General features: G+C 37.8%; 1 protein-coding gene across 1 annotated transcript in view; it reads left to right on the top strand.

Moving 5' to 3' along the window:
* Window positions 1-1653: 1653 nt before the first annotated feature.
* Window positions 1654-26887, top strand: part of LOC137169891 (fap1 adhesin-like) — a 54330-nt gene continuing 29096 nt past the window's right edge. Inside the window, exons 1-11 of the mRNA XM_067573302.1 lie at window positions 1654-1717; window positions 5409-5630; window positions 8562-8728; window positions 11217-11254; window positions 14858-14904; window positions 15352-15644; window positions 19098-19247; window positions 21166-21224; window positions 22706-22726; window positions 25498-25691; window positions 25949-26004. Of these exons, the coding sequence (XP_067429403.1) occupies window positions 1654-1717; window positions 5409-5630; window positions 8562-8728; window positions 11217-11254; window positions 14858-14904; window positions 15352-15644; window positions 19098-19247; window positions 21166-21224; window positions 22706-22726; window positions 25498-25691; window positions 25949-26004 (1311 nt within the window). The remainder of the gene's footprint in view (window positions 1718-5408; window positions 5631-8561; window positions 8729-11216; window positions 11255-14857; window positions 14905-15351; window positions 15645-19097; window positions 19248-21165; window positions 21225-22705; window positions 22727-25497; window positions 25692-25948; window positions 26005-26887) is intronic.

A 26887-nucleotide genomic window follows, 5' to 3' on the forward strand; every position in this document is an offset into this window, starting at 1 on the left:
GCTGGTTTTCTTTGCTCTCTATAATATTAACGTAAATATCTTTGGGTTTAGAATTATTATTTAAACAAAACAAGTAATTTCAATATATTAACTTGGACTAAGGGAAATTATGATGAGACATGTTTTAGAACTATTCTCTGGCATTTTATGGACCAAATGACTAATCTATTAAGCAAAAATGATCATTAGTTGCAGCCCTACAAACTTTTTTGATCTCCATTGGCCACTTTTAAACTGTGAGAAAGAAAAAGAGCTTAAACACACTACCTGGATATGATATTAAACAGGACAAATGAGAAGAAAACTAAGAAATTTAAGATTTAACACAAAATATAGAGTTAAAAGTAATTTCATTTGGGGGGTTGGTTCATATAATTTAAACATAAAACATAAAATGCTGAGGTTAGTTAATGATACATGTATATGATTTTGTAAATATTAAAAAAACATCATACATAAGAATGACAATAGAATAATAATAACGTATAAACAATATTTATATGCACATAGCTCCTTTACATACCCTCTGTATTTCTCTCCAATCTTGCAAAATTAAGAATCTAAAAAACAAAACAATTCATCTTAAAAGATTTCTTTACTTCTTAACAAACATAATTTGTCTGAGGCTTCCTGTGGGACTTAGAGCCTGATATAGCATAAGCTTTTGGACTTATGGGATTTGTAACAAAAGCATGAAAGTAGATGGATTTAAGGATCATAAACATAATCTTTATCACCTTTTAAAACGATGAAAATCGAAACTGGGATAGAAAAAATGTTTTAAAAGGTGATGAATATAATTAAAAACAGCAAATCTAGTGCTGCAATAAAACTTGAGAATACATAAAAATAACAGAGAGTCAGCAAAGATAAAAAGAAATACTTCAACAGGCTGGTCGCCTTAAGTCTGAACAAACACGTTTTTGTCGTCAAGACGATGTGTTCACGAAGCCCACTCAGACCAGTAAGGATTGTCATACTGGTGCTGAGGTGAAGATGTGACTGTACCTGAGCTGTCCAGTTAGCAGGAGCCTTCAACACTGCTGAATAATGTGAGATTTATTGGTTTCACTGCAGTGTTGGGTGACATACTCTTGTGAGCTGCTTTCCGGGCCTGCTAAGCATAAAAACAGTGGGGAAACACCAGTGTTAAGTGCCAGGGTGGGCCGGGAGGGGGTGTACTGAATGAACTGGTCGCTGGGTTGACAGATGCCCCCAAGAAAGCCACTAACAGGATGACGCCAGCGCTGTGAGGGCCGCGGGGTAAAGACGGATTATGTCTGAGCAGTAGATAAACAGATTATTCCCGAAACAGTGCCTACTTTTTTAACCTCGTCACTCTTGCCACACTTGCAGCTAGTACTGTCCCACAATTCCCCTGGGTGGATGACCAGCCCTGCAGGTTTTTTACACCTACCTCCAACATATGCACATCCCAGAATTCATTAGGAGTGTTTCACCGGCAGCTCAGGGCGCTAAACGGTCCGCCATCTCCATGCGAAGTGCACCCAGACACCCTGCAACCAAACTGACTGCACCCATGAACTCCACCTGAGCTAGAGGACGCCAACAACCCCCCCCTCCCACCTCCCTTCACCCTGCTGGATTTACTTTGAATTTCACATTTTGGGGAGGTCAGACTCTTCTTCCACAATGCTTTGGGAATTTGTACTTGTGCTGCTGTTCGTCTTCGCGCCACAGGCTCCTGGAATTAAAGGTAAGCCTCGTTTTGTTTGCAAAGCTACAATCCTTTGAGCCTTCATGGCCTTTACAACTTCAAACAGAGGTGGTTTTATATTTTTATTCTTCAGAAAAAAGGAATAAAATTTGCACTTCTCAAAGATAAGAGCAGTTAGATACAAGGATTTAAGGAGTAAGACTATCTATACACGTACTAAACTTGGTCACAATGCAAAGCAAAGCCTATTAGGTTGCATAAGTACTTAGCTGTGAAATAATTACGGTGTTGGACACTGTCACTGTTAGTCATTGTTTCAACAGAGGACACAAAAAGGCTGTTGAATGCATGATAACGTAGAAGGAGTTGAGTAAATCCTTTTGTCTTTGTCCTATTCTGAAACACAGCCAGAGTGAAATCAGTGCTTACGACGGGGCCACGAATATGTGCAAACGTGTCCACAATGCAAATGAAATAGGAAAACGGATAATAGCATAGTTTAGTAGATTTATTGCCAGCTTGATGACAGCTTGACATTCTGAATCACAGCTCCAGACTTATTTATGGGAAGAAAAAAGCCGAAAACATACCCAAAGAGGTGAGGTTATCATCAGCGTTCTATATTACAAAGTCTGAATCATGTGAATATTACAAATAAAACAAAAGATCCTGTCTGTGATGTTCAATATCAAACACCTGAAGTTCACCTTCACTGCCAAACATTTTTGTATATTTATTCTAAAAGTGGTGATAAGCATGGTGGGCTGTCTGGTGAACTTCAACACCCACTTTACCTAACACCATCCCAAATATATAGCCTATCTGCTAGATAGAGTGATCAAAAACATATATATATATATATATATGTATATACAACACACTGTTGTTTTGGCGGATGCTTTTATTCCAAGCACCTTTCAAGTACATTGAGTACTTTTATTTTTAGTATGAGTGGGCATAAGGAGGGAGAGCGAACCCCCGAGCCCTGGCTGGCAGACATAATGCTAAACTCCACTCTGCTTATGGCCATAAATAACACAAAACTGAGACATACAGTACAAAATAATGTTTATACAGAAAGAGAAACTGAAGGAGACATACAGTTCTGTAATCCACTTTATCTGGAAAACGACAATTAAGGCAAGTTGAACCCTTTTTTAATGCCATTAATCTCGATTCACCTTTTGTTTTGTTCTTTGGAAAATACTAAATGTGAGTGTTAATTAAGTAAATGAGGCAATTTAAGGTTACACTACCAGTTTCCATGGAGACTGTTATCAATTATCATCTATTTTCCTGGGCTTCTAGCACTTCTCACCAAAAAATATATCCTGAATACCAGTGGTGGAAGAAGTACTCAGATCCTTTACTTCAGTAAAAGTACCAATAAAGAAATGTAAAAATAATCCATTACAAGTAGAAGTCTTGCATGAAAAAAAGTAAAAGTACATAAGTATTATGAGCTTGATGTAGTTAAAGTATTGCAGTAAAAGTAGTGGTTTGGTCCCTCTGACTGATATATTATTATATATGACATCATTAGATTATTAATAGTGAAGCATCAGTGTTAGAGCAGCATGTTACTGTTGTAGCTGCTGGAGGTGGAGCTAGTTTCAACTACTTTATATACAGTTAGCTAGTTTAGTCCAGTGGTTCCCAACTTAGGGGTCATGCCCCTACAAAGGGTCAGCAGATAAATCTGAGGGGTCGTGAGATGATTAATGGGAGAGGAAAGAAGAAAAAACAAAGTTCTGATACACAAATCTGTTTTCAGTTTTTGGACTTTTTCTCTAATCTTTGATTTTTGGTGAAATATTGGATCATTTGAACATTTATTGAAATGAAAGCATGTGAGAAGTTTAGAGGGAAAAATCACCATTTGGTGGAGCTGTTAACAACTCATAGACATGTGAAATGTGGCCCCGACTACTGTAGTGGAGTAGAAAGTACAATATTTCCCTCTGAAATGTAGTGGAGTTGAAGTATAAAGTAGCATCACATGGAAATACTGTAAAGAACAAGTACCTGAAAATTGTACTTAAATACAGTGCTTGAGTAAATGTACTCAGTTACTTTCCGCTGCTGCTTATTTCTTTAACTGAGCTGATTGGTTTAAACTTATTTTTACCTATTTATTGTCTAAACGCATCTAAAAGTTATTGTATCACCTGCTCTGGGATGATACTGCAGTTACAGCAAACAAAGTCCTTCTGCAAAGACAACAGTGTGGAAAATGCTCAAAATAGGCTTCTATTAATAAAAAGGTACAAAGAAGGAGAGAAAACTCAAAAATGAGCTCTGTAGCTTATGACCCAGAGTCCCTCAAAACTTAATTTGGAAAAAGGTCAAAATAAAATGATGCAAGAACCACTGGACCGAACAGATTAGTTCTTAAGTGGCACAAACAAGTGATTTGTTGCTTTTACCAATGTTCTTGTATGTAGATTTTCAGTATGAACTCAGCCTGTCGTATGAGTCATGCCTCTCTCCACCGGGGAGAAACACTTGTTGGATTTAAGATTATTATGCTCTCTTCTGAATGACATTATTGTGAATATGTCACCAAATTGACAAAAAAAAAAAAACTCAACTACTTACTCCTGCTTTGACTGCTTTACTGAGAGATTTCACAACCTTTTTAGTAGATACATATTTTGGCAGGGCAGTTTATACAGTTATATAGCTTATACAGGCCGCCAGCCTCAAAAACTAAAAATAAGGAGGGGGAAGGTCATGGGCTAGCCACCCAGTGGGCTGTAGGACCCAGATCTCACCCTCTTTTATTTAATTTTTGTTTTTTACACCTTAATTTTTATTATGTTTTCAGCTCTGGACACAACAGCATGCGCACACATACAACACAACACTAAATAATACAACACAGAACAAATACATCAAAAGCAGTTGTCCAGGGCGGCTCATACATGTAAACATTGTCTTATTCCATAACTTAACAGTTCAGTTACTTGTTGCATCACGTCCTCCACCAGTTCTTGTTGAAAATACTGCCTTTAACTCTCAGCAGGTATGTCAACCTTTCCATTGAATAGATATCCCAGACAATCTCAAACCACTGTTCTTTCCCTGGAGGGTGAGCTTTATACCAATATCTTGTTGTAGCTTTTTTTTGCTGGCTACAAGCAGAATTTTTGCCAGATATCTGTTGTTTTTTTTAACCCAGGAGATGAATTTGTTTTGTGGTATCATTATTCAAATAGCCTGAAATAGATGCAAAAACCTCAGTACAACATTCATCTTAACCACCATCTCTGTATATCTTTTTTTGAATATTTTGTCCGTTGGCTTTATACCAATACACGTACAGAGCTTATTATCAACATCTTAAAATTGAAATTGGTCTAAAGTTGTCAATTGTTCTATATCTTTGCCTTCTTTGGGTATGAGTAAGATAACCTTACTTTCCTTCTCTCAGGGTCCAGTTAAAAGAAAACACATGAAAATGTATTTTTTACTGTTTTTTTTACTTTTAATATGATGCATTCAACTCAGATTACTTTCCTGTTTGTTGTAAGCTGTTACCAGAAGAGTGGAGTTTACCGTAGATTGCATCATTTCTGTTGCCAGCAACAGAAAACACTAAATCCAATTTCAGCTGTTTTCAAATGTTGCCTAAATCTTGTGACATTAGTCGTATTGCTCTAAACAAATGCGATGGATCTGGACCGCAGTATGTTTGACAAATCCTTTTTTCTTTCTGTTTCCTGTCCAGAGAACGCCGCCAGGCTCGACTCAGGCGTGAAAACAGAAGCAGGTGTTGGCTCCACGCGTTTGGCGGAGCTGCTGAGGTCATCCACACACACCAGAGGTTTGGGGTTTGAACAACAACATAGATCCAGAAGATCCGTGTTTTTACACTCTGGAGTGAGAATCTGCCCCCAAGAAACCATCAATGAAGTGCTCGCCAGCCACCAGGCTTATTACCAACTCAGAGGTACAGGCCTGTGCTTCTTCATTGTGCTATTTTAATTGTATTTTTTAAACTTTATTCAAAAAAAAATCACCTTGTCTTACATTCATACAGTTATAAGACATTTTCAGACCTGCACCCCTTTACATTAATCTGGTGGTAATTCAAGGTCGCACCTGAAACATTTCTGCAACACTTTGAACACAAGTCTGAACTGAATGCTGTCAGATGAACGTAAAGACCAAACATGCAGAGAGATTAAATGTGTTTCACTGTAATACCTCAAATTATCTCAATCTTAATCCTGTGCACAAATGAAATGACACTTTGAAAGAGTTGTTGAGGAGATTCTTCTCATATCAAATCAATCTATAAAAACTATTTTCCCCTCACATTGCGACCGGTGCAGAAGAGGTTAAAAAAAACCCTTGTACAACCACCATAATAATGTGAGCAGCCATGTTATTTACATTTTAATTCACGTCAACTGCATGGATGAATAAATGAATATCCAGCTTTACATACAGCGTGCGAGATAACAGGAATGAAACCGAACGTCCTGTCAGTCAATGTTTGTGCACGTGGGACTTTATAATTAAATGGTGTTAAATGAAGTGAAAATGTATGAGTGGATTCATTGTTTCATTTATTAAGACTTAGCGAGATAAGTTTTAAAATCCATCAGCGAAGCAGCCTGAGAAACCTCGAATAACTTGTGATCACGCTGCTCTTTTTGTAAATGTTCTGTCATGTCTGAATAAAGGAACGTTGGCATTAAAGACACCTCGACAGGCGTCACTGTAACAGATAGATGAAGCCAGTGAGCTGCAATGATTAGTTACTTGATCGATTAGTTGATCAAAGCAAAAATGCCAGATATTAGTTGGTTTAAGCTTCGCAGATGTGGTGATTTAATGCTTTTTTCTTGTCAAACATGATAGCAAACTGATTATCTTTGGGGTTTTTGCACTGTGGGCCAACAAAACAAGACATGTGAAGACTTTGGGAAATTATAACAAGCATTTTTCACTATTTTCTGACATTTTACAGACAAAACAATCTATTTATTAGTTGTGAAAATAATCATTAGTTGCAGCCTTAGATGTTATGTATTTCCTGTCTGAAAAAGACTTTTAATGCGTCTTAAAGTGATGAAGTAAAAACAGCTCTAAACAATATTCAATGCACAATACAAGTCAGTCACAACATAAACAAAAACACTTAACAACATGATCTTGTTCTGAAAATAGAAGCAGGAAGTACAGAAGGAAAGAAAGGTCACAATGAGAGGAAGAGTAGGGGGTAAATGTTGTGTCACAAACGTACTGGACCAGAACTGATCTGAGGATGTAGCAGGTACATGATCCACAGTTGAGCCACCAGGATGATCAGTCAGGAGTGATGAGGTGAGACTCAGAGATATGACTCATTCACCTCCTTCGTACAGGTTTCTGTCAAAACTCTTCAACACAGATAAATAACAAGCTGTGCAAGTTTTGACAGCCTGGAGTTTATTTATTTCATGTTCACAGAAACAAGATGTCAAGGCTGGTCGGTCGAAAACTTACAAAATGATCCAATTTCATGTTTTTTCATTCACCTTCATGCAGTCGATGAAGCCTTGAAACATGACAGGATTTCAAACTTTGACTGATTGATTTAAAGTCCTTCCTCAAAGTTACTGTTTAAATGAAAAACCTTCAGCATTTCCAAATTTAGTTGAAAGTTAATTTAAAACAATCCCCAAAGAATGTAGATATGACATTGATGAATTAATTATAATGAAGCAGCTGACGTGCAGTATTTGAAGGAGATATACTTGCAACAGTAACAGTAACGTAACTCGTCTTCATCATGTCAACAATGTCCGATTTTGGGCCTTAACTGCTCTCGATCAGCTGATCAGTCTGGCTCTATTTCAAGCATTAAACTCAATATCAGACAAGGATAAAAGATCAAATAAGGGAAAGATTAAAGAAAAGAAAAGATGATAGATGAGAAGATGTTAACATGCAGAGCAGAATGAAGCTGTCAAACCAAGTAGAAGTTTATATTATCATCTTGCAGATGAGAACTGAGAACAAACTTCAATCCAATAAGGAACATTAATACAATGCGAGCCTCCCTGCAGGTCATAGATACTGTGTAAACAGAGATTGTGGTGTCTCAGGATTATACACCTACTTGTTGGAAAGAAGAGTCAGTTGTAAAAAAAAAAAGAAGAAAACAATCATCTAACGACTCCACATCACTACACAACTCCGACTGACTTTCACTTCAATAACAAGTTTATTTTGACCTTCTTTCTTTCAATATTCTTTGTCGGAGTTGCAATAACAGTCTAGTTCATCCATGCAATGTTTCAAACAATGGCAACTGTTTTGATTTTTTTTTTCTTTTAGCAAAAAATCCAAACATTTGCTGGCTCTCAAATGTGAGGATTTTATGGTTTTCTTTTGCCTCTGGGATAGTAAACTGAATATATTTGGGTTTTGGACTGTTGGTCGGACAAAACTAGACATTTGAAGACAAGTCAACTTGAGCTGTGAGGGCATTTTTCACTATTTTCTGACATTTTATAAACTTAAATGCCCTATAAGGAAGTCAATAATTAAAGTAGATCATAAAGAAATAGTGAAAATGCTCCTGTTTCTTGCCAAACTTTCCACCAACTCCATCTTCACAGAAATCTTTCAAGAATTTAAAGAGATTTTCTGCTTTCAAACAAACATTTTGACAGTCAGGATCTCTAGAAAGTGAAGTGCAGAAACAACACACAGCGATAAGACCTAAGTTGCACAGATGGATACAAAAATACAAATAAAACAGCGCTTGTAACAGATTCCCACTTTAGTTTACAATGCAGAACAGATTGCAACAGTGTGAAGGAACTGTTCTAAGTGATGTATTTAGTGCTGAAAGTCTAAGAGCCCGCGGTGTGTTTTGTTTGGTCAGTTTGTCAGGAGGCTGTGTGGGAGGCGTTCAGGATCTTCTTCGACAGGATCCCCGGGACAACGGAGTACCAGAGATGGGTTCACACGTGTCAACACGAGTCGCTCTGCATCTCCGACCTCGCCAAAAACTTCAGCAGCGCCGATGAGCACATGAGCATGATTCACAGGGTAAGAAAACCACAATGAGCTTAGAGAGGATTCTGCCAACAGTCAAAACACACACAGTACATTTAGAAACATTAGCAGCGAGGAGAGAAAACCAAGTATCCTGAAAATCATATTAATTTACAATTAACTAAGGTGTAAAATAAAAATTTGTTTATAATGATATAAAAATCAAATGTTTGTTTTGAATGAGTCTGCAAAAATATTCACTTATTCTTATCTGACATAGGATGTTGTTCGCCATTGTCCATTATTTAAAATAACTCAAACCAAATTTGATGCTATTTTGGTCGTTATTCACTCAAAAGTCACCTTTTCAAGTTCTCAACCTATAATATGTCTTCATGGTAGCTCTGCATCCAGTAACATTCAATTGAAGGAAAACCTTCAGTAAAAGATAAAACTGGTGATGTTCTATATTTTCTACTCATCAACAAAAGCTCTGAAAAGACCAAAACCAACAATTAATTCATCCGACTAATAACTATCGTGTGTGTATCTGAAGAGTGATACAGCTTCTTCCTCTGTGGTGTCTAGAAAACAGTCCCCAACAAATGCACCATTTCCTCCTGTTTGTTTACTAAAAACTACAGTGACCAGCTGTTTTTAGGAAATGACTGAACCTTATTTAAACGCAAAATGATATATTTGTGAGCAGTTAGTCATTTAAGTAAAAAAATCATCAAACTGAGTAATCGATTAGTTGAATGGCCGAAAATTAATCTGCAACTATTTCCATAATCGATTAATCGTCTATGTCACATTCATTGTTTCCAGCATCTTTATAGTAAAAGATTTGCTGCTTTTCTTTGATAGAAAATTTAATTTACATTGTTGGTCAGACAAAACAAGCAATGTGAAGACGTCACCTTGGGTGTAGGACATCATGACGGGCATTTCTCGCTATTTTCCAACATTTAATAAGCTGCTTAATCGATTAACCGGCCTTGCTACTACAATAAAAACCTGTTACTGCCAGCCCAAACTCTGCTTCCGTATGCCACAGAGGCTTGAGAGATTTATCCTCTAATTGACACATTTGTGAGGATTCTGGTAGAAGTTGTTTGAGCCATTTTTCAAGCTTTTTTAAGCACCTCTTTCCATAAAGGCGGTACCAAGGGACACTCACACAGAAGATGTAGAAATGTGCTCACTTTCTTGTCACATTTGCAACATTTATTATCTTGGATTGATCCAATTTAAACAGTTTGAGGGGTGTAAAATAGTTTATAGGTACGATTTGTGAGCTGTTTTGAAAGATTTATGTCTTCTCGGAATCTAGATTTATGTCCAAGAACAAATTTGCTCGTAGCTAAGAGCCACAGACAGAGAAGGAAATTCAGAAACTGTTGACAGACACACTAACACATTGTTGGTTTTGGTCTTTTCATTGGATTTGTGTACAATATAAATTATACCAACATTATCCTTTTAAGCCTGTGGAATAATGACCACCAGCCCAATTAGAATTTAATGATAATAGCTGAATTATGGTTTGTTTTGTCGTCCAGTTTGGCAAATGACCAACCACCACTTGTTGCCCTTTTAAAAAGGTAAATCATGATTAACCTTTTGTACTCAGCAGCCACAGATAGTAGGTTATGAATAAACATTAGGCTCCTGGTCGAGGGGGGGAGGTGAAGATTTTGTGCATAAAAGTCACTCAATAAACTCTAAACCACCCGCATGCTTCACTGGGAATGTAATTTAAGTTTGTTGTTGACCAGCACTTGTGTTGTAAATCCATCAGTAAACATGCAAACGTGCTTCTCTCAGCACATTCATCAACACTGCATCTGTCCTGTCTAGCCAGCAGCCACATGGCCTCTTTCAATGCCAACATATCAAACATTTTTTCTCTCAGTTTAAGAATTATATCAAACCTGTCTACATATTCCTGTTCAATAAAACACTGTGAAAACTGTTTTAACACTGAATATGAATGGGCTGGATATTGCTGCCGGCGCTAATGAACAAAAACAAAACATTCTGCATGCATATGCATATTTGTAGTGCTACTCGGGTGAACTGACCCTTCATGTAAACACAGAGGAGAGATGTTTCTTTATTCATTAACCTTCGCGCTCATTTTCTGAAATGACACTGTGGAGATTTAATGGGTTTCATAGCCTGAAGGGTTGTAAAACTCCCTCAAGAACCCACGTACGGCTGCAGCTAAATCTATTTTAAGCCACGACGCACAACAGGAAATGTTCACATAATTGCATTTACACAAACTCAATTCACGAGTGTAAAGAAATAAATAAATTAAATGAATCAATTCATCAGTTGTTCAGTCAGTCATCAATCTAAAAAAACAAACAACCTCCGGTGAGAGCGGCAGCAGTCACTGACACATGGCATCATTATCACAAACAAGATAATCATGTGGCCAATTACTGCCTGAGTGTTGAAATGTGTAGGGTGATAGTGTTTGTTTGTTTCTGACATACAGTAAATTATTGGTTTTGTTTTTTTTGATTGTTTGCAGAGGATGAACCGGATGAGAGACGGGAGGCCTCCATCACGGTAGGGGTGACAGATAATCATGTTTTCAGTCTGTGTCTCTGACTACGTGCGTGCAGATAATGTGGACATGATGCAAATAACACATAGACGATTAAACCAAGCTGCAAGTTTGGACGGTGTGAGGGTTGTTGTTGTTGTTTGTTGTCACAGTCAGAGTTATACAGCTATTTTAACAGGACCAGACAAACTGACAGTCCTTTTTCTATTGAACAAAAGCAGTAATATCAACCAAATTATCAAACTTTTTCTCTTTTTTTATGCCTTCTATAAGAGATCCGACAGTAGAGAAATGGGGAATGGCATTCAACACAAACCGAGGTTGTTGTGGTTTATGGTCAGCACCTACACCAATAAAGTTTCATTGTAGAGCCACACCAGGGCTCCACAATGAAACTTTATTAGATTAGCAGCTTTTATGTCGCTAACAAAGTGCTTTACAGGTGACTGACAGACTATTTTCTATATTTTTTCTTATTGTCAACAAATCTCATGTGCAGAGCCAACCAACTGATCTACTAACAAGTATTGTGTGTGTATCCAAAGCCTGATATGTCTTATTCCTGTGTCGTAGACCTCCATTGTTATCCAAAAACTAGTAAAAACACATCAGTGAGTCACAGTGCTGCACTGGGAGACATGTTCCTTCATTGTGAAGAGTTTAGTCATGTTAGTTTGTTTGGAAACAAAGATTAATGGTGTTCAGACGGAATGTGAAGCAAAGTTTTCTTACAAAGTCATTGCAAAGACGCGAGTATACACCGATTCACCTCAGGCGATTCAAAGATATGTACGTGCGAGTTGAAAATTTTTCAACTTGAGTGAAAAATTTGCACATATCCCAGGGCTTTATAAATGTTATTTATAAGAAAGAGAGAGGAAAAAGGAGAGAGACTGGAGGGAAATAACAGAAAGAACCAGAGTTCCTGGTGAGTTCTGAGTTCAGTCAGAGGCTGAACACGGTCAGTGCCTACCGTTGCTAGCTAGCTTACAGCTCATGCACAGTAATGTATTTTGGCTGTTTGGGGTGAATGATCCAGCGGTCAAACTTGCACGAGTAACATGAGGCGAAAGTTCACTTCGTGTTCTGTCTGAACACGGCTTTATAACAACGATCACATTTACAGTCTCTGGAGAGTAGTTCTGTGCACGGCAGACACCACTGAGCATGTGCGAGAATGCTGTTCGGTCTATAGCTTCACTAGCTTGTCGTGCTACATATCACAACCTCTTGACTTTATACTTAAGTCTAAACATGAAGCATGTGACTTTTCTTTTGCCATTTTTCTAGATTTTGTTTAAAATTTCAGTTTACATAGTTAGCCAAGCATCCAAATGTATCAACATGTTATAATTTGAATTAAAACACCATCAATCAACAGTTTTAATCAACTGTGTGAGGGCTAAGAAGATTAATTTGAAATTGGAAAATGTTCATATATGATGTCATTAATAAAGCTATAAATGTTTTAATTATGTTACATGAATCTGCATTAACCTGCCTTACAGTCCCTTGTAGATTTATAGATCAGTGAACAAAAAGATTAAAAAAATCCAAGTAATTAATTTACGTCTCTCCTCCTGATGATGTATGTGAGTAAAGCTCCTCATTTATGGTTTAGACAGTTTAAATGTCCTTTAGTGAAGGAGGTCAAAGAGTTAAAACTGAGGACGAAGGTTGTTCATCAGTAGTACACCAGAGTAACTGAACTGGTTCTGCAAAGTCTGTGGAAACTGTTCTCTATATTTCCTGGTTATTAAAAAGCTTCTCATTTGTTTTACCGGAGTGATTACAGAGTAAAAAGCCGAGTCGTGTAATAAAGATGCGACCCTGTTCATTCCTCTGAGTCTTTCTCTGTTCCTATAAATCCTCAGATTTAAACTAAATCATCCTCACACCCCTGGAGTCACGTTTCCATTTGTGGAATCACTTTGACTTTGTTCTCATACTCAAAGTATGATTACTGACAAATGTCTTGATTTAAATAATAATCTGATTAAGTTAATCACATAACTGATTAAAACAGCATCTGTGGCATCTAATTGTCAGGAGAAATGCATATTTTTTATTTCTAAAATGTTAATTTTTAAGTTTATTAATAAGCTTGAAATGTATGCAAATGATGTCATCTTGTGAAAGTGAAATAATTTGAGAGGAAGCAGACATCCATGATTCACCAAAAAACTAAACTCCATAACTTTATATTGAAATATATTATGATATATTATGATAAGTAATAAAAAAAAGCTCACAAATTCTGTCTGCTCACTTCCACTTTCCACAGTATTCTGCAAAATGTCTAACAGGCTATTTCCACTGCAGTAACCTTTCCAGGGGACCAGGAACTACTTCAGGACCTCAGTAACCGTACCTGTGTTTTGAGCAGAGGAACCAGGACCTAAATTTTATTTATCAGTCATACAGTAGTTCCTGGCACCAAAAAAGACGCTGCTCAAGTATATATTTTAGGGCAATTCCACTGCAGGAACTTTCCCAGAACTCAGGAACTAAACCTGTGTTTCAACCGGAGGAACCGGGTACTAGATATAGTTTCTGTAGGATAGTACCTGGTGCTAAAAACGTCCCTGCTCCAGGGGGAGGTTTTACTTTCCAAAAGTTAAAGAACTTCCAGGTTTGGAGCATTGATATTAGGCTGAGGGTGGACATTTCTTGTTGTTTATTAATATAATAAACATAGTTAGGCTTTACTGTTGCAAAATGGATCTGTTAAAAGCTCTGATTATGTGGTATGCCATGATTATTTCCATAAATTAGTCTTTGAAGCATTTGAATTATTTTCGGAATTAGTTTCTATGACTTTACATTCATTCTGAAGACATTATTGTAAATTATATAACTGCTGCTTTATGATGTTGGTGTTCTGTCTCTGTTAGGATCTGTTGGGGTCGACTACACTTTGGATCGGGTCTAGTTATCCTCAGGTCTACTCAGCATGGGTCTGACTGTGTTCACTGTATTTCTGACCTGTGATGACCAGTCATATTTTGATTTTATCGATGCGCCAAACTTTTTCACCTCAGCCAAGCGTCAAAACTTTTTTGCAATATTTTGAGATCTTTTTTTAATTTTCTGCATTTCCACTCAGGTGATTCAGTGCAAATTAAAAATGCAAAATAAAATGAGGTGAATGGAAACAAACTACAATCAGACACGCCCTGGTAGCCTACTGGTCAAGACGCACGCCACACAACCACAGATGTCGGCAGTTTGACTCTGTTGTTCTCCCTGTCCCCTTATTTCCTGTCATCTCTCTACTGTCGCTATTTAATAAAGGCATAAAATGTACTCAACCCCAAAAACATATTCAAAAAACACAGTTTAAATATAATTTGCAAGAACTGATGTATAAAATAATATTTAGATATGTTAGATATTTAAAGAGTTTTAAAGGGGTGGGAGGATACATCATAATATGACATGAGAAGTAACGGGGAAGGGAAGAAAAATCTTTTCTGTATTTACCCCTTTTTCCATTCAAAAATCTTTGTTTTAAACACAGAGTCCTGCTTCACATTCACAATAACATGACTATGTTTCATAAAGGTCAAATTTCTGATATCATGTTCTTTGTTTTTCTTCTGCAGAAGTGTGTTGACTCCACCACCAAAACAAAAGGTCCCTGAGATAGCAGGTAGGAAATTTATAATTACTGAATATCTGATATGCGTACTATATTACACTAATAGTGTTATGTCATTATAATGTTGAATATTGAAGTGTCATGTCCTGTTGCAGGGCATAGTATGTATGGTAGTATCCTTTTTGTTTACTTTGAACCATAGAATATATATAGATTTCTGTACTAACTGCATGTCATGTACTATATGAAGGCAATATCCAGAAGTCTTCTCCTTGTACTGCACTAACTGTGAAACTGCAGGTTGTTTACATGCATCAGTTCTTCCATAACAAACACTTTATTTGTTATCTTTGAAGTGATTCTGATTAAATTTGATGCTTGTGCTTCTATTAATCCTGAACAGATAGGAGACTATATTCTGCTGATGTTCACATGAGCACACAACCTGACTCAGAGTTTATTAAAGCCGTGAATAAAGTCACTCTGATGTTTCCTCAGGTCCAGAGGTTCAGACCACCGTTGCCGCCCCGTCAGCAGACCCAATGAATGTCACCAGCACCACCGTCCTTCCCAGCCCCGTGAGTGCCTCTCCAACCCCCACCATCGATCAGACCGAGCCAGCCGTGGAGGTCAAGCCAGCCGTGGAGGTTGAGGAGGTTGAGGAGGTTGAGGAGGTCGAGGAGGTCGAGGAGGTCGAAGAGGTTGAGGAGGTCGAGGAGGTCGAGGAGGTCAAGGAGGTCGAAGAGGTTGAGGAAGTCGAGGAGGTTGAAGAAGTTGAAGAGGTTGAAGAGGTACCAACAAGCATTTACATTTTAGATATTTAGCTAGTCGACACACTTAGTTACAGTAACAAGTTAAAGGACGCAGGAGGATAGCGCGGCCGCTCTTAGGACTGGAAAATGTCAAGTACTCCTGAGATTCTCCTGAAATTAAACATCAGTAGGGGTTAAATTATTTTATTTAAGTGATAGGGAGCAGTTTATGCACTATTTACCTCTGACATCTCCTTTCAACCTGAAATATGTGGAATTTAATGATATTTTAGTCCAACAAAGACAAATCAGTTATACTTTACATCACTGCTGATCATTTTCCTGGCTGCGGTATTCTACTGTCGGTCATGGAGCAGCTCCGCCGGAGCAGTTAAGTGGATTATGTGCCTTCCTCAAAGACACATCGAGGATATTTGTTGAGCATCCAGTTAACCGTTTCTGGATTTTCTCAGATTATTGTCGTTCCTAACAAAATTCAGGCCAGAAACGTGTTGTCCTCTGCTGGTATTTAGGCAGAAACATGCAGATCAAATATTGTTTACTGAAAAAAAAAAACACACTAATGATTTTGCATGTTTTAGACCAGTAAATACAAATCACATACAGTTTCTTTAAGTTACTGCCAACCATTTTCTAAAGTGTTTAGATTGAATTAAAGGCCACCGCTGCTTTCTGTTCATTTTATTACTCTTTAAACTCAGCTTGACAGTTGAGTCTTTTCATAGGGAGGCAATCACAATGAACAATAAATTATTCTTTTTGTTTGATATCATTGTTTGATATCTGCAGTTGCTCCCAGCGGCCATTTTCAAAAACTCTGCTTGATGGTACGTTCTATGTATTGTATGTAATGTATTATTAAATGTTTAGAAATGTTTTATCTTCATCAGATCACACATCTTTTCTTTTTTTTGCTTTTGAGATGATCATTAAACACACATACCAGATTTCTTTTATTTTTAATTGAGTGGCTCATGGCCTAACATACTCTAAATAATATTGCAGTTTGCAAAAACCAAACCAAACAGGCCAGAAAACCAAAACAATAAGCTGAAAGATGCTACAAAGCTCCATAGAGCTGAATAGTCAGGTGATAATTCTCTGTTTACAAAAAAGTATTCATGTGATCCATTATTAATATACAAATACTGATTATAGCTGCTTTAAGAACAGTTTCCCAGTCATAAATACAACTTGAATGTTGACGTGAACACTCCCACATGAACACGGCATAATGACGAGCCAGACTCATCCCCCCATGTGTGACGTTAATGCAGATCCTCCAGTCTCATGAACTTGCATCTCTTTTAGACTTAAAAAAGGTATTTTAACAGTATATGATTTTAGAGCTGCAACAATTAGTCGATTAATCGCTAAGTCAGCTTCTAGTTGGCAAGTGCTTTGATAACCAAATGATTGTTTTAGTCTTTTTTTAAAAGCAAAAATATCAAACATTTGCTGGTTTGCTGGTTCTCAAATGTGAGAATTTGATGCTTTTCTTTGTCATAAATGATGGTAAACTGAATATCTTTGTGTCTTGGAGTGTTGGTCGGACAAACAAAACACATTTGAAGACGTCAACTTGGCTGTGGGACATTATAACAGCCATTTTAGCCCTATATGATTTAGATTAAAAGAGCTCAAAGATGCAAAACCACGAGAATGGATCTTAAAGTAAGTTTGGAAAACCAACTTTGCAAGTACAAGTCAACATAAAGGTTGCAGAGTTTCAGTAATAAGAGTAAACTGAGAGATTAATCATGTGACATTCAGAACACAGTATGGTGCCTCAGCAGTTTGTTTTCTAGTTCAGCTTTCTGACAGTGAGTCCTCGTTAGCTGCTGCAGGTAACGAGGACTTGTTCACCGGGCGCCCAGCTGGTGCTGTTCCTGCTCCAAAGTTCAGTCCGGACTCCTTGTGTGTTTGTTTGTTCCGGTAGCAGATGGTTGCAGCAGTGCATCATGTCCTTCCAAAGATAATTTCTGCTTTCTCCTGTCAGTGATTAATTGAGTTTGCACTCAGTGAGTTGATTTTAGTGTTGAAAGAAGCTAAAAAAAAGCCTTACCAGAGGTTTGACATTGAATTTCTCTAAAGATCTGTGGCTGTCAGGCTTTCATTTTATCAAACGGGCCATAAATTGCTGACTGTCCTCTGAAATTACCAGAATAATTTGACTTTTGGCTGTCACTCATTTTATAAAAGCAGGTAATTACTCTTTTTCACCCCATACCCCTTTCTTGGGCCAAACTAAGTGCTGACTGTTGAATGTGTAGGTCAGAAGTTATAATTCACAATCTGACCGACATTTCTATCAGTAATGATTTTGTACTGCGTGATGGACCCAAAACACATTTCAGAACATTTTATTACTTCAGAGCTGCACTTCTCCAGGCAGCTGTGGCTCCTGGTGTCAGAAGTGCAAAGTACATTTACTTAAAGCGACTATAATCAATATTTTTATAATGTCTGAGCTGTCAGTGTGTAATGTGTTGGGCGTGGCTCGTAGTGATGAACCTAATTATCAGCGACTCTGCAGCTCCCCTCGACTTTACGGAGCTTTATAGCGAGTTTGCAGGTCATTGTTTAGCTGTCAGGCTGCAACTTTACTGTTTTGGTTCATTCTCGGTGCTCTCACAGCGTCATTTTCAGCCACAGCAGGCAGCTGTTTTCAGAGAAAAAGCTCTAAAAACCCACTGTACACTACCTGCTCAGCAACAAACGGAGCAGTCTGAGGTTTCTGTTTTGCCCTTGTAAACTATCAAATAAAGACAAAAATGCCAAATATCATCTTTAAATAAAGCATCAAGTGTCAAACACTATTTTCACTTGAATTTCAAAAATAGGTTGTTTTTGTTTTCTGTGAAGGACGTCATTGAGTAGTAAATGATAGATCATGCTTTGACTTTTAGGTTGCAGTGCATGTAATCCACAAACGTCTGTAAATAGGGTTTTGCTTTCCTTCATCTGATCAGAAAACATGAAAAAAAGAAAGAACTTTTATGCTTTTATCTAACAGCAAAACTACATATTTTCTCCTGTTAACTTTTGATTGTTAAAGGTCCACAATAATCCAGTTAAATTTGTAAACACGTCTGTTTCTCTCTGTTTCTGCCCTCTGTTTTTCTGGAGCTCTTTGTCAGTGAAGTCAAGAAGAATTTATTGTATTTATGTTCATTTTGAAAGACAACGTAGTGACCGTTTGTCTGTCCAGCTCCTTACCAGATTTTGACTGTGATGCAGTTTTGTTGTTATCCCGCTGAGGATTTAGAAGAAGAGATTTAGCAGCTTTTCTTTTGTTCAGGTGTTTCTCTTAAACACTCTCTTCTTCTTAAATCTTGGATACCCTTTTCTAAAGCTGACGAAGCAGCTGTACTTTAAAATCTTGTTCACAGCACTGGCGAGCAGTACAAAAGTGTTACCTTGTTGTTTCCAGTGTTACCTTGATACTGACTCTTGTTTGTTTTCCTGAAGGACTCAGAGCTTCCTAACGTGGTCCCTGAGAGTCCGGTGGAGCAGATAGTGGAGTTCAGTATCGACCTGGTGGACCCGGGTTACAGAGAGCTGCTGGACGACCCAGACTCCCCTCAGTACATCGACCTGGCTCATCACCTGCAGGACCAGGTTGGATTCTCTGCTTCCTGTTTTTCTATTTTTGCTTTTGTTCTGTGGTCTGGACATGTCCTCTTTAGAGTCCATCTTTTTTATTTCAAGGTCACATATATAAACTCATGTTCTAATGCTGCTGTATATATACTTGTATGTGATGACTGATGGGATAAGTGATGTTCAATCATTTCAATCGTATAACCATTTGCTATAAAGGGTCGATTCCTTGACGTAAGTGTCTCTGACTCAAATGCAAACTACATACATTTCTACTTGTAAGGCTGTCATAGTTATGCATATTTAAAAACTACAGGTTATCCCAACCAGCTGTGGATCTGCTGGCCTTGCTCTGGCCCAGACAAAATATAGATGTGAGCCTGAAATGGCCCACATGTAAAATAGCTAATATGGCCCAAATATCCCAAATCAAATGTGGGCCTTTTTTGGTAAAGATGCGGTACTCTGAGGTATGTGTGTTCTGGATGTGGGCCAGTTCTGGTTTATCTGGTTTATTCTTGGTTGACATACAGCTTGCTTGTAGCCCAGATCTGGGAAACAAGAGCCCATTATTCCTTGCGATATGTGGGCCGGATGAAAGTGCTGAGAGTGTAAATTGCTGTGGCCCAGATCCGGCCCACAGCAATTTTGCTATCTGGGTTGTTCCAGATGCTTCAGTTAGCTAGACAAGCAGTTTGCTTATCAATTTCAGGACAGAGGTCAGACACTGAATGTCTGCTCACTAATTCACCTGCTGAGCTCCCACTATGTTTTTGTGTTTCTTGACAGCAGCCTTAGAGCTGCAGACAGCTGGCTAGCTAGCATTAGCTATCCAGCTACATGACAAGGACAGATTGAATGAATTAAAATCCCCAGACTGATCAGTTAGCTCCCGCGGGTTCAACTACTGTGAAGATAATACAACAAAACAACAGGGCTCAGATCATTTATTTTTATAGTCTGTTCCTGTTCCAAGAAGTAGCCTGAGCCACCCAGCCATGCGTAGTCACGACAGTCCCATAAACTGTGGCTGCCCGGCGGTTATGAATAGATAAACGATTCAAGTCAGAAGTTATGAGACTGTCGTGACTCAAGACACCTAATTCAACCGGTTATCATTTATGTTACTTCACTGAAAATAACCTTTTTATGCACATTGTAATAATTTAACATTTACATAAAGATTTACCTCCCATCTTTAGCTTGTACCTTTGACTTTTTTTTATCAAAGAACCAGATATTTTTACACTTTTTTTACACATCTTTTGTACTGATGATTCATCCCGGAGAGTTTCCTGTCCATCTAAAACTTAAAGCGCGCCGACTGTCTGTCGCTTAACACTGTCTTTTAGAAAAATATCTCCTCTTTTCTCCCTGTTACCACCAAGTCAGTCACTACCTGCCACTGTTTCCTCTCTCTGTGCTGACAGCTTTCATTCAGGCTCACAGTAAAGAAGCTTACAGCAAAGGTCTGTGAGGTCACGGCCAGAGAAAGGGAGAAGATTACCCACAGTGCACCCTTTCTGCAAGCACAATTCCTTTTGTCAAGCTCCTCAATGAGAGTCATGTTGAGATATTAATTGATTCCATGTTGCTTCCTCATTGAAAGACTCTTAAAAAGGCATCGGGATTATTCGGAGTTGCACGCAATTCGCAGCAGGAAGTTACCTGATAGAGCCCTTAAAGACGATTATGTCATAAGAGAGTCCAGGCGCTTAACTCGCCCAAAGATAGATATCAATGAGGGTTTCCCATTCCTGCAGTCCTTTTTATACTGACATATTGGCCCCGTGCCAGCTTATTACCAAGCTTCTGTTTGACGGCTCAGAGTTAATTACACCGGCCTCTGCAAAGGGAGACTGATGATGAGAGGCATCTTGACTGATATTTCAGGCTCTGAGAGAAAGGTATTAAAAAGTCATTTTTTGTTTTACAGATGCAGCATGTTTTTGACAAACTTCCAGGATTTAAAGCCATCCATGTGCTGGGAATCAGGTAAGAAACATTACATCTGACTATAAAAAAAAAAAAAAAAAAAGAGGTTTGAGTGTGCAGATGAGAGCTGGGAGAGCACGGTTAAGGCGTAATCAAATCTCCACAGTGGCGGCGAGACATTCCACTGAGCCTTGATAATTTCATTAAATTTTTAAATAAGCTGATTGTTTGGCACGGACAGCCATTTGAAGAGATAAGAGGCTGGTTGTCATCGGGATTGTGTCAGATGCCGCTGGAGGCGAATGTTTCGTGCCGTAACTAACTAGACAGAATAGAAAGCCAGTGATTATTTCTTCCTCAGCTGTTCAGGAGACGTAGCATGGAAGGCAGCGTTTCTTTTATTAGCGTTTATCACAACAACATAACCATGAGAAAGGTCATAAAATAAAATTCTGGGACATCAATCTTCTGCTCTTCAGGAGATAAAAGTAGTATGGATGGCTGCGTTACTGTCTATTCAGAACTAGTCAGCTAAAAACAGCATAATCACCAATAATAAAGAAGATGTTTAGATTAAGAAATAAGCACAGTTTTTATCTAAAATAAGACAAATTTAGAACTTTGGAGTTAAATTGATGAAAAACTGGTGGTTGTCAGTAATTTATTTTTCTCCGATGGACTAATGGATTGATCGATTAATCCTGTCAGCTCTAATATATAGTTGTTTGTAATTATCTTTCTATATTGCTACTAATGACTCACTTAACTAATCATCTATCTGATCATGAACTTTCTGTATTGTCTCATCTGTATTTATTTTGTATTATTTTGGGGGGTTTCCCAACATCTAACTTTTTTTCTCCTTTTTTTGTGCATGTTTATTAGGTTTTTTTTATTATATACTGTATATAAAGTAATTAAACATGCATACAAAAAAAGAGAAAACATGTTTGACATGGATTTGCATATCTCTGGTGCAAGGTGACACGTTATTATTGAAGTTTTACAGAACTTCAGATTTTAGATGTTTTATCTTGGCATTCTGGTGTGGAATAATGAGTTCGGTTTAGTCAGTACAAAAAATTAAATTGTTTGATTTTTGTTGCATGTTTTGTGTCTCACTGTGTTTTCTAACATCTTGTTGGATAACATCTTGTTCTCACTTTCACCCCTCAGATGTAATCTGACTTGTAGATCCATAAATAGCAAATCAAAATCAAATTAAACATCACACCCACACAGTCCTGATGAAGCAGACTAGCGGAGCTTTTGATTATGAGACTCTTTAATTTACAACTCAGCATGCTTTTCTCTCTCATTTTTTCTCACAGTGTTAAATTCTATAGAGACATACTCAATGCAAAACCAAGTTTTCAAATGCTTGAGGAAAACAAAATGTGTGTTGTTTAGTGTAAATTTTGAAATGTCACATTGACATGATGTCATCTCTTGTGGCTCTTGTTCATCCTCTTGGTATCATTCTTCCTGTTACTCTTTTTATTTCCAGCTCTAACAACTTCTTTTCTTCTCCCCAACGCAAGCGAGACCCAGGACACTGACGGGTAAATGACACAAAGAGATGAAACACTGTGTGTAGTAGCCGCCTCCACCCTCGTGTGTTTGTGTTGGTTCCTGCCAATATGCAACACAGCATTTATCTGGATCCAAGTCTGATGCGCAGAGGGGGATTATATAAACCCAAGACTGCCCAGACATTTACAAAGACAATACAAAATAGAAATCTGCACAGTGATTTCCAAGGGCCCAATATTTGCTGAGAGGGAGATAGTTGTCCTCTGAATCCCATTCTTGTTAAAGGTTAACAGGAGGTGTATAGTGCAGATTTTTTTTCTCCAAAGTTCTTTAATGCACTCAGGCTTCTTCTTCTTTCATTATCAGAAAAAGGAAGGTGAGCAATGAAACAGAAAGTCTTGTGGATACAGTAATTGTCAAGCTGCCCCTCCCACCCACATTAATTTGCCTTTCCTTGTGGGGTCTGTGAGATGAGGCCTCAGCGGGGGGCTTGTCTGCTAATCTTACGAAGGAACTCCTCCTGCTTTTGTCTGCCAGACGAGCAAACTATCTCAGAGTAAGAGGCAAGGAGGGTTGTGATTTACTTTATTTATTTCAATAACAAAAATCATTACAGAAATCAAGAACATGTTTCAGGTGACAACATAGTTTGACCTTGAGAATATTTGCACATTTGGCTTTTTTTTTTTTTTACTTTATGCGACCTACTCTGTTTTTGTCCAGTCATTTTTTTTTTATAGTACCACAGTGCAAGAGTGACAAATGCAAAGCTGTGTGGTTCATAGCCAGTTGTGAAACAGGATTAGACATTTATGTGAGGTATAAAACTTTTACAGAGGGGGTTGTTCCCCTCAGAAGCACACAGAGAATTATCACCCAAATCTACAGTCCGTGTGGCATTTAAAGCTGGGGTAGGCATTTATCTGGAAAAGACTGAAAAGAAAAAGCTCCCAAGCTGTTGGGATGTAAAGAGAATTTCAACAAATATAGCAAAAAATGCTTTTAAAATAAATTGCCTACCCTAGCTTTGGGCCTCTTTCAGCTCATTGTTTTGGTTTTATGGTCTGCAACTTTACTGTTTTGGTTCAGTCTCACTGCTTTTTTAGCATTTTGTTGTATGATATCATTTGGGTTTTATTGAGACATGTATGCTTGTGCTTGTATCCTGTATGTGCTCTGCTGCATATACTTTTTAATTGCCCTGCTGGGGATGAAAAATGATAATATGAATTGAATTGACTTGAACTTTGTTTCCAAACTGTAAACTCAACATTTTATGACTTTATAAAAATGATGCAGCTAAAGTGTTAGCAAACAGTTGACATAGAGCAACATTTTCATCCCATTGGAGTCATTTGTGTCCACCTGATGAATGTAAGTCTAATATTCACTCTCCTTTTAACTCTGGTTTGGTCTTCATCAACTCCTAAGAAAAATATCTGGCTCTTTAGCTGCTAAATGTTCCACTTTCCTCACCAGCTAGTCTGTTTTCTGTTTGGTGCTGAGCAGGTAGTGCACAGTGGGTTTATCAGAGACTGAATCATACAGCAAATCTGCCGTAAAACCAAAACTATGAGCTAAAAGAGGCTAAAGAGCTCAGTAGAGCTGTGGAGTAGTTGACTTTCTGCAGGTTTGACACTACAAGTGACCTCTTTCTTGTTACACAGTCATGATTTTTGCAGAAGAAAAATGTATTAGTGGAGACTTAATCCTAGAGGTAGTCGTGAAGTTTTTGAAAGCAGACGAAAAGACAGAGAAAGAAATATGGCAAGGATTGCTGCTGTGTATGGCAGATAAAGGAATGAACTATTTGAAACCAGGGTTCACACATTAAAAGGCAAAAGGAAGAGCTGTTTTGCTTGTTGTCAGGAAGGCTGATCTCCCCTGAAGAATAGTTCAAGGTATATTTTTCTGTTTGAAAAGTTAACAAGCCTACAATGTGTGGACTGCACCCCTGTGCCTGCCCCACCTGTTTTTATCAGAGCAAAAGAGGAGCTCAATTCGATACCAGGTGATGACATGGTTGGCAACAAGTGTAGCATATTGAATAGCAGGGAGTGGGTGCACTGGAAATATCAAGACAACCTAACCTGGATAAGAAGAAATATTTCATTAGGACAGTAAATTCAGGATATCAGCCACCTATAGAGAGGAGACGAGGTGTGTGTTTACAGATATTGGACACAATCAGGTCCACTTCAGACAAAGAGCTGTCTGAGTTTGGAAGAAAGTAATGCACTGGGTGTTTTAGACACAGAACCACAATTGCAACCTAATGAAGGAGTGCTTTGTTTGGCGGGAATCAGTTTGCACAAAAGAAAAAAAGAAATTCACATCATTGCCATTCTAATCAGAGTCACACTTCGCAAATCAACTTATTCTCTCTTGATGACAGTAGCTGCCCAGAATATTGATGAGGTTTTGATGCAGTCATTCTTTTTTCCTTTTTTTTCTCCAAAATATAGTGACAGATATGCGTGCCTGGCATTCTGAATGTGATACTTCTTACAGCAGCAAAAAACAACTTTTGATAACCTTTGTTGGTCACCTGCTGTGTGTTAAAATGAGGTGGTTAAAATGAATAATATCAGGAAGTTGTACTTGTGACATTCATGTATTGTATTTTCTTTACATCATAGAGTTAAAGGAAAAATAGGTGATGTTGTACTGAGAAACAGCACAGAACAACCACAACAGTAGGACTGTAGCTGCAGAACGTTCATAGATTAGTTGATCAATACAATGACTGTGAAAAATCGGTGATCAACTCTGAATCAGAAAGAAAATATCTCCTTTTCAGGCCTGGAGGAATCTCAGTTCACTACTCTCTCGTCTTTGAGATTAACTCACCTAAAATCAACTCTGAGAATTCAGAGACAGCGACCAGCACTCCACAGTCTGCAGTTGACTCCAAGCTCAAGGAAATGGTGACCAAGGCTTTGCGTGAGGAGGCGTCTTTGCCAATTGATCTGGACTCGCTTAACTTCGAACCAGGTACAGTGGCAGCATCTCCTCAGAGACATTATTGTCACTTTTATATTGTTGTTGTTTCCTTTCTATTTCGTTTAAATTAATACTAAATGTAAAATACTGTATACCAAATGGTGTTGCTGCATTTAAATATTTGAAATGCTTTGATTTTATAAACCCCATCTGTCCACTAAAGCCAGTTGGTGGTAAAAATTGAATAATTGATGATATTTCGTCTGCATCTCAAGTCTAAAAATGCTTTGTGCTACTTTTTTTGACAGAATCTGTCCTCCTACCAGCGCTGACATCAACCTCTTCAGTAGAAGTGGTGAATGAGGTAAGAGGTTTTGCAATTGCTACTGGAACTAGACTCAGATAAGAATCATATTTAAATAGAGTTTGTGATTAAGTATTCATTGTTGTGATTACAGTGAAGTATGTTTAATGCCTCTTGCATAATACAAATGACTAGCATGCCATAACCTTAAATGCTTAAAGCTACATTAAGTGACTTTTGGCCACAGGGGGCAGAAAGTCTCCAAAACAAACAGACAGAATTATGGCCCTGCATAATGTTGGCTTAAAAAGGTTGTTATGGGTAACATATTAGCAAACAACTGCATATTTACTGCGAAAAGATGTGTAGAGTTGCATGAGTTGGTGTTGATTCTCAGTGGGATTGGCACTATGAAGTGACACTTTTACATTGCACAGAGTGATTTTATTCAATGCTTATTAAAAAAAGATACATTTTTATTTTAAAGTTATTATATATCATATCAAATATATATTCTATAACATTATAAAAGTGCACATTTACCTGCATATGCTCATCTATACATGAATTCAAAGTGATTGAAAGTGAAAGTGAAGTGAAAGCATTTGTGAAGGTATGTAGTATACAAAGACCTCTCCTAAAAACTCAAGACAAGATCAACAGAATTACATCAAATGGTAGTACTTAATAGGAAGTAATTAAATTAATATAGCCTATGTAAGTGAATTAATTCACTGTATTTGATAATCATATTTGATGGTTTTTGTGTGCTTGCCTGTAGACTAATTTCACATTTTTTGAATGATCAGCTGACCTGCTGTGCACTGACTGAATGACTCTCTAGGGGATATAAGCAATTAATTGAAACTAATTAATAGTAAGTGTATCAAATGAGCGCTGTCTCCATTTTCCTTGTAATTAGTACTAATAGCTCTTTCTAGGG

This window comes from Thunnus thynnus, chromosome 18, assembly GCF_963924715.1.
Source record: "Thunnus thynnus chromosome 18, fThuThy2.1, whole genome shotgun sequence".
In the NCBI taxonomy this organism is placed as follows: Eukaryota; Metazoa; Chordata; class Actinopteri; order Scombriformes; family Scombridae; genus Thunnus; species Thunnus thynnus.